Source organism: Octopus bimaculoides, chromosome 23, assembly GCF_046866305.1.
Source record: "Octopus bimaculoides isolate indiv1 chromosome 23, ASM4686630v1, whole genome shotgun sequence".
Lineage (NCBI taxonomy): Eukaryota > Metazoa > Mollusca > Cephalopoda > Octopoda > Octopodidae > Octopus > Octopus bimaculoides.
The window spans coordinates 24,190,386-24,202,885 of record NC_142950.1 but is presented as its reverse complement, the minus strand read 5'-3'; the positions used below and the strand labels follow the sequence as shown (position 1 = coordinate 24,202,885).

General features: G+C 43.4%; 1 protein-coding gene across 1 annotated transcript in view; it reads right to left on the bottom strand.

The window, feature by feature from the left end:
* The window catches only part of LOC128250610 (uncharacterized), a 559,608-nt gene that overhangs the window by 4,105 nt on the left and 543,003 nt on the right, over positions 1 to 12,500 (bottom strand). The window contains exons 13-15 of the mRNA XM_089340726.1: positions 4,181 to 4,305; positions 2,360 to 2,545; positions 1,612 to 1,712 (exon numbers count right to left, since the gene is read on the bottom strand). Of these exons, the coding sequence (XP_089196852.1) occupies positions 1,612 to 1,712; positions 2,360 to 2,545; positions 4,181 to 4,305 (412 nt within the window). The remainder of the gene's footprint in view (positions 1 to 1,611; positions 1,713 to 2,359; positions 2,546 to 4,180; positions 4,306 to 12,500) is intronic.

Sequence of the window (12,500 nt, the reverse complement as noted above, 5' to 3'; positions counted from 1 at the left end):
CTTTCATATTATTTTTGTGTCTAGTATAAGGGGAAAATGTAACTAAAATCTGTTTTAATTGGCGTGAGGATAGAGGGGAAATAAAGAACTCACAGCTCTTCTACACTGTTACAGTGATAACATAAATCCTACCATTACAGGCGAACTGAGCAAATTGGAGATTGAGGTTTTGCCTGAGCTATGGACACATCAGAGCTTTAGTGAAAACAGAGAACTTATGGACAGGTCAGTCAGCGAACCAGTAGCTTACAATATAATGTGTAGTAGATTAGATGTTGGGAGTGTTGAGTCTAGCAGGCTACCCTTCTCTCCTTGGAATAGCAACATTATTGTGGATCATGTTTTTCTGAATATTATTATTGATCTCATACTTTGTTTCTATATTTTCTACAGTGTCTGATGACAAGAGTATTCTTCTACCATCTTCACGTTTAGGTCTCTATAGACCTTAATCGTTGTTGATCATAAGTCTGGTCACTGAACCTGACCTAGAGTTAAACAGTAATAACAACTGTTATATGGATTTCAAGTTGAAACTTAAAAATGCAGCAGTTCATGATAATCCAAGATTATGCCAAATAAAGTTTTTGGTAACTTCTGGAACTAATGCAGATCACTTGATATATTGATGAGAATTTGTTGAGACTCAAGAAATGATCAAAATGAAGCAGAGACTCCCAATAGGACCCAAAGAAAGGTGAATTTTGTTTTTTTGTTTTTAGTGAGGAAATGAAATATCTAATTCTTTAGGGAGGCACTTTGTTAGGAATTCAGTTTTTCTGTGCCAGTGATACATAAGAGGCACCTGTGCCAGTGACACACAAATGTCACTTGTGCCAGTGACAAGTAAAAGGTACCAGTGCCAATGACACGTAAAAGGCACCCATACCAGTGACATATAAAAAGCACCTGTGCTGGTGACACATAAGGAGCACCTGTACTGATAACATATAAAAGGTACCTGTGCCAGTGACATGTAAAAGGCACCTGTGCCATGTAAAAGGCACCTGTGCCATGTAAAAGGCACCTGTGCCAGTGACACATAAAAGGCACCTGTGCCGGTGACACATAAAAGGCACCCATGCTGGTGACACATAAAAGGCACACATGCTGGTGACATGTAAAAGGCACCTGTGCCACTGACATGTAAAAGGCACCTGTGCCAGTGATACATAAAAGGCACCCATGCTGGTGACATGTAAAAGGCACCTGTGCCACTGACATGTAAAAGGCACTTGTGCCAGTGACATGTAAAAGGGCAACCATGCTGGTGACATGTAAACAACATCCAGTACACTCTAAGGAGTGGTTAATGTTATGAAGGGCATCCAGCCAAAACGAGCATCAAGCCGAAATGGGTGACTAGAATCTGGTGCAGGTCTCTGGCTTACCAGCTCCAGTCAAACTGTCTTACCCATGCCAGCATAGGAAACACACACTAAATGCTGAAGATGAAGAACCCTGCTGAAATACCACACATTTCTTTCTCATGTAAAACTTTACTTTTTTTCTCTTTCTATTTAACTATTCCTTAAGTTCAGTTGATGATGCTAAAAAGCTATGGGCTTGATCTATAAGTATAGCTATAGGTTGGAAAGATCAGATATCTACCTCTCTCTGTGCTTGTTGTGCAAGTCCTAGGTCACACTCCAAAATAGAGGATAGACGAGAGTACAAAGACAATAAATCTGGTTGGTAGGTTGTCATGTGATCTGTAAATAGGATCAGAGAAAAAAATTGGTTTAAAAAATTAATTTAGATACATGCGTAACCAAATCTGGCAATAAACAAGAGAAACAAAATCAGAAATTAAAAAGAAGATAAAAAAAAAAATATTGTTATACTTGGGGATGGCCATATTTTGCCAATTAAACACAGGCATTATCATTATCATCATCGTCATTGATGATATATTTCGTTTTCACTTACTCCAGTCAAGAAGATCTGAAGAAGCAATTGTAATTCCGAAATATCATCGGACTATAGATAACCAAATTACAACAGGTATATAGTCCATTTCTTGTTTTATAGTGCATTGTTGTACCATTCTAAACTTTTATTCTTTATTATTATTATTTTTTTTGCTTATTCCAGAACAAAAGGAGACACATGGGATAGAGAGTCACTGAAGAGGTCACAGGATGTGTGATGAAAGAACTTTGAGAAAGAAACTAAAAATCAATAATAAAACTCAAGTGAAGACCGACTATATAATGCATGTGTTTAATTGGCAAAATATGACCATCCCCAAGTATAACAATATCTGTTTCATCACACAGCTCCATATCAAGAATCTTGCAAAACAAATACATAAATGTAAAAGAGAAAAAGAAGACTTTGGTAAATTCCAGGTACTTACTCATTTCAAAGACTTGAACAGGCAAAGTCAGCAGGTCAGTGTACTGGGTAAATGGTTCAATATCCTTTCCTGGTACTATACAAACATCTTCAGTTGGTGGAAGTAACACCAAGAACGCTACATCTTTACTCAACTCAACCACTTCAAGATCGTATAACCTATGATTATCAGCTTGGTCAGCCATTCCTGCAATGAGAGACGGACATTCAATGTTGAGAGAATACAATATATTCAGATCTTTCAGGCAACACAATGATTCTGTAGTCATGGAGATAAAATGGGAAGATGTGACAATCGTGCCCTTTTATATTAGTAGAATTAGTGATGAGGAAATCACAGATGATACAGAAATTATATGAAGTCATTAGTAAAGAATTAATAGTCTTGTTTACACCCCTATCACATATTTGTGCGTGTAATTAACAAATGTTGCGAAGGCGCATGGCTCAGTGGTGGACATCATCAAAATTGTTGGACAGACAACTTGATACATCTGTGTATGTATACATGTGTGTATACATCTAAACACACAGATGTTTATGTCTACATAAATGATTCAATGACTAAGGCAGAGTTGTGAGTTTGAATCCCGGACCGGGCTGCGTGTTGTGTTCTTGAGCAAGACACTTTATTTGACGTTGCTCCAGTTCACTCAGCTGTAGAAATGAGTTGAGACATCACAGGTGCCAAGCTGTATCGGCCTTTGCCTTTCCAAAGGATAACACTGGTGGTGTGGGGAGGGGAGGCTGGTATGCATGGGCGACTGCTGGTCTTCCATAAACATCATTGCCCGGACTTGTGCCTGAGAGGGTAACTTTCTAGGTGCAATCCCATGGTCAGTCATGACCGAATGGAGTCTCAACTCAATTAACAAATGTTACACATTTTGTGGAGGTGCATGGGTTAGTGGATAGGGTGTTGGATTCATGATCATAAGATTGTGGTTTCAATTCTTGATTGCGTGATGTGTTGTGTTCTTGAGCAAAATGGTTCATTCCATGCTGCTCCAGTCCACTCAGCTGGTAAAAATGAGTCCTCCTGCAACAGACCGGTGTCTCATCCAGGCAGAAATATACACACCAGAGAAACTGAGAAACTCGCTCTATGCTTCTTACGGAATTGTGTGGATTACCTTCATATTTTGTTATAGCTGTCAGAATACCCTGTGTGTCTACAGCAATGTAATGTCACAGTTTTCTGTTTCCTTGCTTGTGATGACCTGCATAAGATGCCATACATGGCAGGACGCAGTCACAGTTCATCGGTTGTCTGGATAGTTGCATCGTCTGCCATTGGTACACTTAAAGAAGTGCTACTGGAGACCAAACGGAGCAGTCTTGGACATCATCAAAATTGTTGGACAGACAACTTGATACATCTGTGTATGTATACATGTGTGTATACATCTAAACACACAGATGTTTATGTCTACATAAATGATTCAATGACTAAGGCAGAGATGTAGAAAGAAGCTGTTTGCTTACTTCCAAATCATTTAACTTTAATATAAATGAAGAGCCTATTGTAAATTCCATAGACTGAAACGATGAGTTTCATTATATATTGGTTTCAAATTTTGGCATCAGCAGAATGTAAAAACAAAATGCTACTAAGCATTTTGCCTGGTTTGCCAATGATTCTACCAGCTCACAGCCTTAATGCGTTTCATTATATATTGTTCTTAGAACTACAATGCAATACCTGTAGTTGCAGTAAGGCTTGAACTCATGACCATATATGGTCAGTAGCCACTAGCTTAACCACATGGCTATCAAATTTTAACCAAGGTTCTAATTAGATTTATTTTAGATTTCAACTTACCCATCAGATCTAATAGTTGTCGGATTGCTTTGTTTAAACTCCGATGGAAATCTTTCTGAATGGTAGTTGCAGTTGGAAGAGCATCGATTCCTTTCCGAAAATGTTGTAACCACAACCATTCTTCTCTGAAATGAAATACAGTAGAGGTGAGTGGAAAGGAGTCATCATCATTATCATCACTATTGACATCATCATTATAGAGATAGAAATTTCAATATTAAGTAGATCAAAATTGAATGCCTAATCTTGAAGTGTGTGTGTGTGTGTGTGTGTGTGTGTGAATCTTTTATCTTTTACTTGTTTTAGTCAAACAAGTGGTGCCGTACTGAGGCACCACCTTGAAGAATTTAAATCAAATGGATCGACCCCAATACTTGTTATTTTGTTAAGCCTGATACTTATTGAATCAGTCCCTTTTGCTGTACTGGTAAGTTACAGGGGACATAAACACACAAACACTGGTTGTCAAGTGATGAAGGGGTACAAGTACATACACAAAGACACACACACACACACACACACACACATTCATATATATATATATATATACACACACACACACACACATAACGTAGGGATCAGCAAAAGTTGCTTCACCAACAAACTGAACTACTTGGCAAAATTGTTAATTATTAATTGACAATTTACTGCCCTATATCTATCTATCTATCTATCTATCTATCTATCTATCTATCTGCCTATGGATAATTTCCAGAGATCCCTGGCTTGGCAATGCTATCGAGACGCACTACCAGTTCGAGAGAAGATCTACAGACACGGTTCGAAAACCACCGGGCCGACCTGCCCGAGATGCGGTCAGAGCGACGAAACCGTTCTGCACGCACTCGTGCAGTGTCCAGATATTTCAGAGCTGTGGACCTTCGTCGAACGGCTGTTGTCGCGTGTGGGACGAGCCCACTTATCAGCCGAGTCTATCGTGAATATTGTTCCGCCACCTTCCTTTAAACGGGAAGGAAAAACGGTTTTTGTAACACTGATAGCTATGGCAAAAGAATGCGTGTGGTGGACGCGTTTGAAAGGTCTACAAACAAATACTTTCCTCTCTGGTCAGTCCCTCGTCAACTTTTTCAAGTACCACTTGAAAAGGAGGATGCAGATAGAGAGGAAGGTGTTGTCGAATGAAAGTTTCAATAAAAAATGGGTAAATGTGGCAAGAATGGTAAGAATGAAAGACGACACCATTTTAAGCATAGACTTGTAACAAAAAGAGACAAAAAGAGAGAAGGTACTTACTTTCATGTACCTTTAAAAAAAAAAGCCTGAGGTGACCGTGGTCTTTTCCGTAGGCTTTTCTCTCCACAGATAAACCTAATCTGTTCCCCGTTTTTTACATCGACTGTGATACACGATCCCTATTGATCGCCCCCCCCCACCCACGTTTTTTTTGTTTTTTTTTTCTTTTCTTCCCGCGATCCCTTTTGATCCAAATTATCCCCCCCCCCAAAGCTCTACTTTGTAATTTGTCCATTTTCTGTATTTAGCCCTGTGTGGCTATAATAAAAAGATATCTATCTATCTATCTATCTATCATCATGGACGGACGGTAGACACATCGGCTCCCATGTAAGTTGCATTTTTCACCTCTTAAAAGACCTATTTTGTTTTAAAATTTTGTATAAGTTGTGTATAACACAAAATACTTCGTGAACATATATTTTTCAAAAGGGAAATAGCTCTATTTAGAGTCTTATTTCCAAAAATTCAAACATATCTTCCTCGTTCCTAGCCATATTCTGTAAAACGAATATGGCTAAAGTTTTTCAACGAGGCCGACTTCCCGCTCCTAATGCCCGAGGCGAAAACACTTAATGCCGTTCCGCATGAACGCAGACAAGTGATGAAGAAGAGCAATGATTCTGAGTCAACTGCTGCTGCCTCAACCACCACCACTACCACCATCACGTGTACAAACTCTGCTGCTACAGCAGTCTTGCCTGCCACCGTCACCAGTGACAACAACAACAACGACAAAGACAACAACAACAACAGCAAGAACAACGACAACGACACAAATGTCCTTGCTAACATGACCACTGTCCTCACCACTGCTACTACCAGTGACAATAACAACAGCAACAACAACAGGACACCGGCCTTCAACACCAACACCACCACTACTTCGACAAACTCTGCCGCCACTACCACCACCTTTGAACCTGGCAGTACCAACACCACTGTCAATACCACCATCAACAACTACAAGACGAACAAGATAAACAACACCACAAACGCCACAAACAACATATCTGCCAACATCACAAAAACAAATTTTGCCGATGCAACGAAAGAAAAAAGAACAATATTAACATTCACCCAAAAACAAATCAATGACACAAAATCCCTTCTCACGAAAGAAGGTGACACTGTACAAATACACATACCAAAAGCAATCATTGAAAATACAAACAAGAAGCACATATCATACAGACTTATCAACAAGAAAATGAAGCGACCGGAGAATTTCTCCACCCAAAAAATTGAGATTTGTCTCAAACCGATATGGCCCTTTCAAAGTCATGTTACTTGGGGACGAAAATTTGCCACGGTCCTAGTACGCTTTAAGAGCGAACAGTTAGCGAAGGAATTTTCAACACTCTCTCTCCACACAGATGACTTGGTGATGATACCGAGTTATCTTGGACAGAGAGTGACGAAGGTGACAGTAAAGAATGTCCCTTCACAAGTGGAAACACAGTGGATAGTAGGTTCTATATGCCTCGAAATGGAGGAGGCAAATATATTAGAAATTGCTACTGCAGAGGAGAAAAACTGGGAAGGAGGAAAACAAGTCGAAGTCCTCCTCCACATCACTGAAGAGGAGTGCCAAAAGATCCCCACACATATCCAACTGGCAAAGGACCACAAGTTATATGTAGTGGTGGAAGGAAGGCGGCCACGTTGTTATGTATGCGGCAGCGAGGCACACCTCAAGGACAGTTGCCCAACCGCCGCCAACCAAAAAAAGCAACAAGGGCAACCACCAAAACCCGGAAAAAAACCCATACTACCAACACCACCATCAACAATCAAAACAAGAGAAACACAAGCAACACTGGCAACTGAGAAGACAACAGCATCTGCAAAAACAACAAGTGAGGAAGCAGGGGAAAAGAAAGAAAATTCCAAGACTGTTTCCCCCTCCCCCACATCACACACACCTCACACAAATAACAAGCCATCAGCACCAACAAAAACAGCAACACAATCACTCACACAAGCACACACAGACGCTCACAATTTGCCCCTACCCCCTTCCGATTCCTCAGAACCTTCGTCGGAAGATGAAAGTAATGAGGAATGGCAAATAGCCCAGAAAGGAAGGAGGAAGAGGAGCAAGAAAAGAAAAGCAAACACAAACAAAGCAGGGAGATACACAACTCCCGAAAACACTCCAGACACCAACACAAGCACACACAACTACAACACAAGCAACAAAACCCCAAAAGCAAGTACACACACAATGCTCACTGCCATCAACACAAAAAACTCAGAGTTGATGGAATGCATCAACACAAAAACAAACATAACAAACGAAGACATAAAAACCAGCAACCACCCATACACAACACCGCCAGAACACATCAAAATACTACACATAACACCAACCCTGCACCACACACTAAAATCTATTTTTCCAAAGGCAGTTGGCAAATGCCAAAAATACCTGGCGAAAAAACTATATAGTGATCTCCTCGAAGAAAACCCGAAGGAGGAGACACAAAAACTCTCAAACGGTAAGTGACTCTCTTTATAAAACTTTAACACTCAAATCAAAATGATGCTCAAGATTGGTTGTGTAAATGCGCGTGGCTTGGGGTCCCCTTGGAAACAAGGGTACCTCCTAAATGACATAAAGTCACATAAACTAGAAATCATAGCCATAAGCGAGACCAGACTCCATGATCCGCGGGCCCTATCGTCCATGTTTGGCAGACAGTTTAACATTTATTTTTCTCCCTGTCTGCCGAGAATGGGCGGTAGTGGCACGGCGGTACTCTTTCGCAAGAGTCTGGATCTCGAAGTAAAGACAGTATTCATAGACCCGGAGGGTAGATTGGTTGTTCTGGATGTCGATGGCAGCGATGGGTGTGCTTTTCGACTCGTATCAGTATACGCACCACCTTTAACAGGTAGGCCGGATTTCTTTCGACGTCTAGAAGTATTCCTAGGAACGTCTCGTCCTTTACTTTTAGTGGGGGATTGGAATGCTACCTTGGACACGCATCTAGACTATGTGGGCAGAGATAGGAATAGACGGGGATGCAAATGCCTCAAAGACCTGCTCAGACGCTTTCAACTGTCTGACAGGTACCGACTCGATTACCCGAATGCGCCAATGTGGACATGGACAAACCGCATCGGGTCGTCGAGATCATATCTAGATAGAATACTGTGTAGGAGAGTAGATAGAGATAGCATAGGGTGTCCACAATTTCACATAGTCAGCTATACGGATCACAAACTTGTGACGTGTACGCTAGACTTAGATAAGACACATAGGCAGGGCTCCGGTTACTGGAAACTAAACGCGTCTTTCCCGTCGAGACAAGTTTTCAGAGACCGGATTAGCACGTTAGTAAAGAGGGCTTTGACAGGAGCCATCATCAATAACAAATGGTGGTTTGCCCTCAAGAGAGCAATAAAAGCAGAAGCGGTTAGGTATAGCAAAGCACTAGCCATAGACATAAACAGAGTAGAGGGTGAACTAGTTAAGAAGCTAGAAGAGGCAATTAGAAGTGGCATCGCATCCGACGTTTTGGCGGCGAGGTTGGCCCTTGACCAACACTTCAACGCCAAACACGAAGGGTGCGTTGTCAGGGCTAGGATGCGTGCTCTAAGAAACGAAGGTGTTGGAGCCGCACGAGAGGCCCGGGTGGCGGAGGCGCAACAGGGCAACAAAGCCACCATTCGGTCTCTGGTGGACGAACAGGGGCGCGAACTGCTCGAGCCAAGCAAAATGTGTGAGGCCTTTCAGCGGCACTTTGCTCGACTGTTTGGGACGAATGGCGAGCGAGAACGCAGGGTGGACTTCAGTGCCTACCTGCACAGCCTGCCACGACTCTCGGCAAGAGAGGCGGAGTGCTGCGAAGGTGCCATCACGGCGGCGGAAGTGAGGGACGCGATGGCGGGATGCTCGAGGGACAAATCTCCGGGTTTGGATGGTCTGCCCTACGAGCTTTACAACTGTAAGCCAGACTTGTTTGGAGACGTCTTGGTGGCGGTGTACTGCAACTGGCAGCAAAACGGGAGCATTCCCGGTTTTGTGAGTCGAGGAGCCGTAACGCTGCTGAAGAAAGATCCAAACAAGGGGGACGTCATAGATAACTTTAGGCCCATCACTCTGCTCAATGCAGACTTGAAAATTTTGGCCAAGGTGTTAGCCAAGCGGTTGGCGATTGTCATCGAGAAACTGATCGGCAAGGCGCAAACGTGCGCGGTGCCGGGCAGGAGCATCCATGACAACCTCCATCTGATGCGCTACATCATAGAGAGGGTAGTTAAGGAACCTGGCATGGGTGGGGCCCTGATCAATTTAGATCAATCGAAAGCTTTCGATAGGGTAGACCATCAATACTTGGAGGCTGTCCTCATAGCAGCCGGCTTCGGTCCCATTTTCCGCGGCTGGATGGCTGCCTTGTACAGAGGCATCCGTTCGGTAGTTCACGTCAATGGGCACCTATCAAGACCCTTCGACATTGCACGTTCGGTCCGTCAGGGATGCCCCCTCTCGTCGCTTCTGTACGTGTTGACTCTCGAGCCACTACTGCGGAAGCTGGCGACGCTGAGGGGCATCCCGCGAGGGTTGGGATGCGGGACGAGCGTGTCGGCATACGCGGACGACGTCACCATCATAGTGTCTAGCCAAAAGCACATCGAGCTTGTCGGCGAGACACTGAGAGACTACGAAGCGGTAACGGGAGCGAAAATCAACCGGGATAAGTCAGTGGGCTTGCGGCTCGGCACCTGGAGAAGCAACCCCATGCCGTCAAGTAGCGCCTCCGTCGTGGGACGTTGGACTGACGGTCCGGTTGAGATGCTGGGGGTCTGGTTTGGTCCAGACCTCCAAACGGAGAAGAACAGGGACGAGATAACGAGAAGGGTGGCCACTCTAGCCCGGCAATGGGCCGAGAGGAAGCTTTCCCTGAAAGGTCGGGCGGAGGTGGCGAACACGTACATCGCGTCCGTCATCTACTACCGCCTGACCGTCGTTCCTTGTCCCGACCCTACCATCACCAAACTGGAGCGCATCCTCTTCCGCTTCTTGTGGAAAGGAAGCGTTCCGATGGTTAGGCGATCCGTTTGCTGCCAACACCCGTTAAAAGGAGGACTGGGCATGCCGTGGTTGATGATGCGCAGACACGCGCTGAGACTGCGACATCTCCGGCTCTACGTAGACAGCGGTGAACAGGTGTGGTCACCGTTTGTGCGGCGCGCTTTCCCGCAGCTCGTCTCCATGACCGAACTGCAGTCATGGATCAAGAAGAGGCCGAGGAAGGGCGAATGGCACCGCGAGTGTCGCGCTGCTCTTCGGCAACTCCAACAACCCGGGTCAACCTTGAGCGACTGCATCACAACTAACGCATTCTATAGTGGATTAGTGGAGGGAAGGTACGACGACGATCTCGGGGCGAACCTGGGCGTCGACGAGGAATACCTGACCCGCCTGTTTAAGACGACCTTCGGGCCGGGACCTATGGACAACTTCCAGAGATCCCTGGCCTGGCAGTGCTATCGAGAAGCACTACCCGTTCGGGATAAGCTCTACAGGCATGGCTCGAGAAACACGGGGCCGAGATGCCGGCAGAGCGACGAAACCGTTCTGCACGCACTCGTACAGTGTCCCACCATTTCCGAGCTGTGGGCTTACGTCAAACAACTGCTATCGCGTGTGGGACGAGTCGGTCTATCAGCCGAGTCTATCGTGAATATTGTCGCGCCTCCTTCCTTTAAACGGGAAGGAAGAGCTATTTTCATCGTACTTGTGGCTATGGCGAAAGAATGTGTATGGTGGACGCGTCTGAAAGGTCTAGAGACAAAGACTTTCCTCTCTGGGCAATCTCTCATCAACTTCTTCAAGTATCACCTGAAGAGGAAGTTGAGAGTAGAAAGGGAAGTCTTGTCTAGTGAATGCTTCAAAAAAAGATGGGTGAATGTAGCAAGGATGGCACGTGTGAACGACGGAGCCATCTTGAGCATAACCCTATGAACAAGAAAAAACAAAAAAACAAAAAGGCAAAAGAGAGTCACTTACTGTTATAGTTTCTTCAATGAGAATATTGACCAAGGTTACCGTGGTCTTTTCCGTAGGCTTTTCATTCCACGGCTAAACCTAAACTGTCCTCCCCTCTTTTTACACGAGAACATTACTGTGTGATACACGATCCCAATTGATCGGCCTTTCCTTTTCTTTTTTTTCGATCCCTTTTGATCGAACTGCCCCTTTTTCCCTTCCTACGATCCCTTTTGATCGACACCACCAATTTTTTTTTTTTTTTCCTTCCTTCCCCCTCCCAAAAAGAAAAGCTCTACATTGTATTTGTCCCATCTTCGTTGAGCCCTGTGTGGCTAATAAAAGAAATGTATCTATCTATCTATCTATCTATCTATCTATCTATATATATATACTAGCAGAAATACCCGGCTTTGCCCGGGTTAAAGAGAATAATGAAATCTAAAAATGCCGTCTAGACTACGCAACCCTCAACTGTTAGTAGCTACGATACCATAATTCTACATTAATAACTCTCCAATCCATGCCAGCATGGAACATAGACATTAAGTGGAATGCCAGTCTCTCATCTAGGAGGGCCTTGAAATCAATGTTACCAATTGGGGACTATGTGTGTCGCAGTGATAATAAAAAGACCCAAAGGAGGTCTGCAACGAAATAATTTTACTCAACACTTTGCAAGTGAATCAGTGGAGGCAAAGATGCGTCTCATTTACTTGACAATTTATGCACCACATTGCAGAAATCACAATGTAAGTATATCTGAAAGGGTAGTCTTACACTGTTGTACCGTTGAATTACAAATAATGCTCATCTGTTATGTTCGGGTTAAAATTTCATCAACATCAAAAATATATGAATTTTCATGGGAGTTATGGCCGTTATACATAGAATATAATTTCCAAATTTCATAAAGATCCGTTCAGTACTTTTGACGTAGTTTTGGATAAGAAAACAAATGACTAATGTGTGTGTTTGTGTGCATGTGTTTGTGTGTGATGGGTGTAATATATGTATAGATATCTGTATGCATGTATATATATGTATATATGTGTACATATTACATGT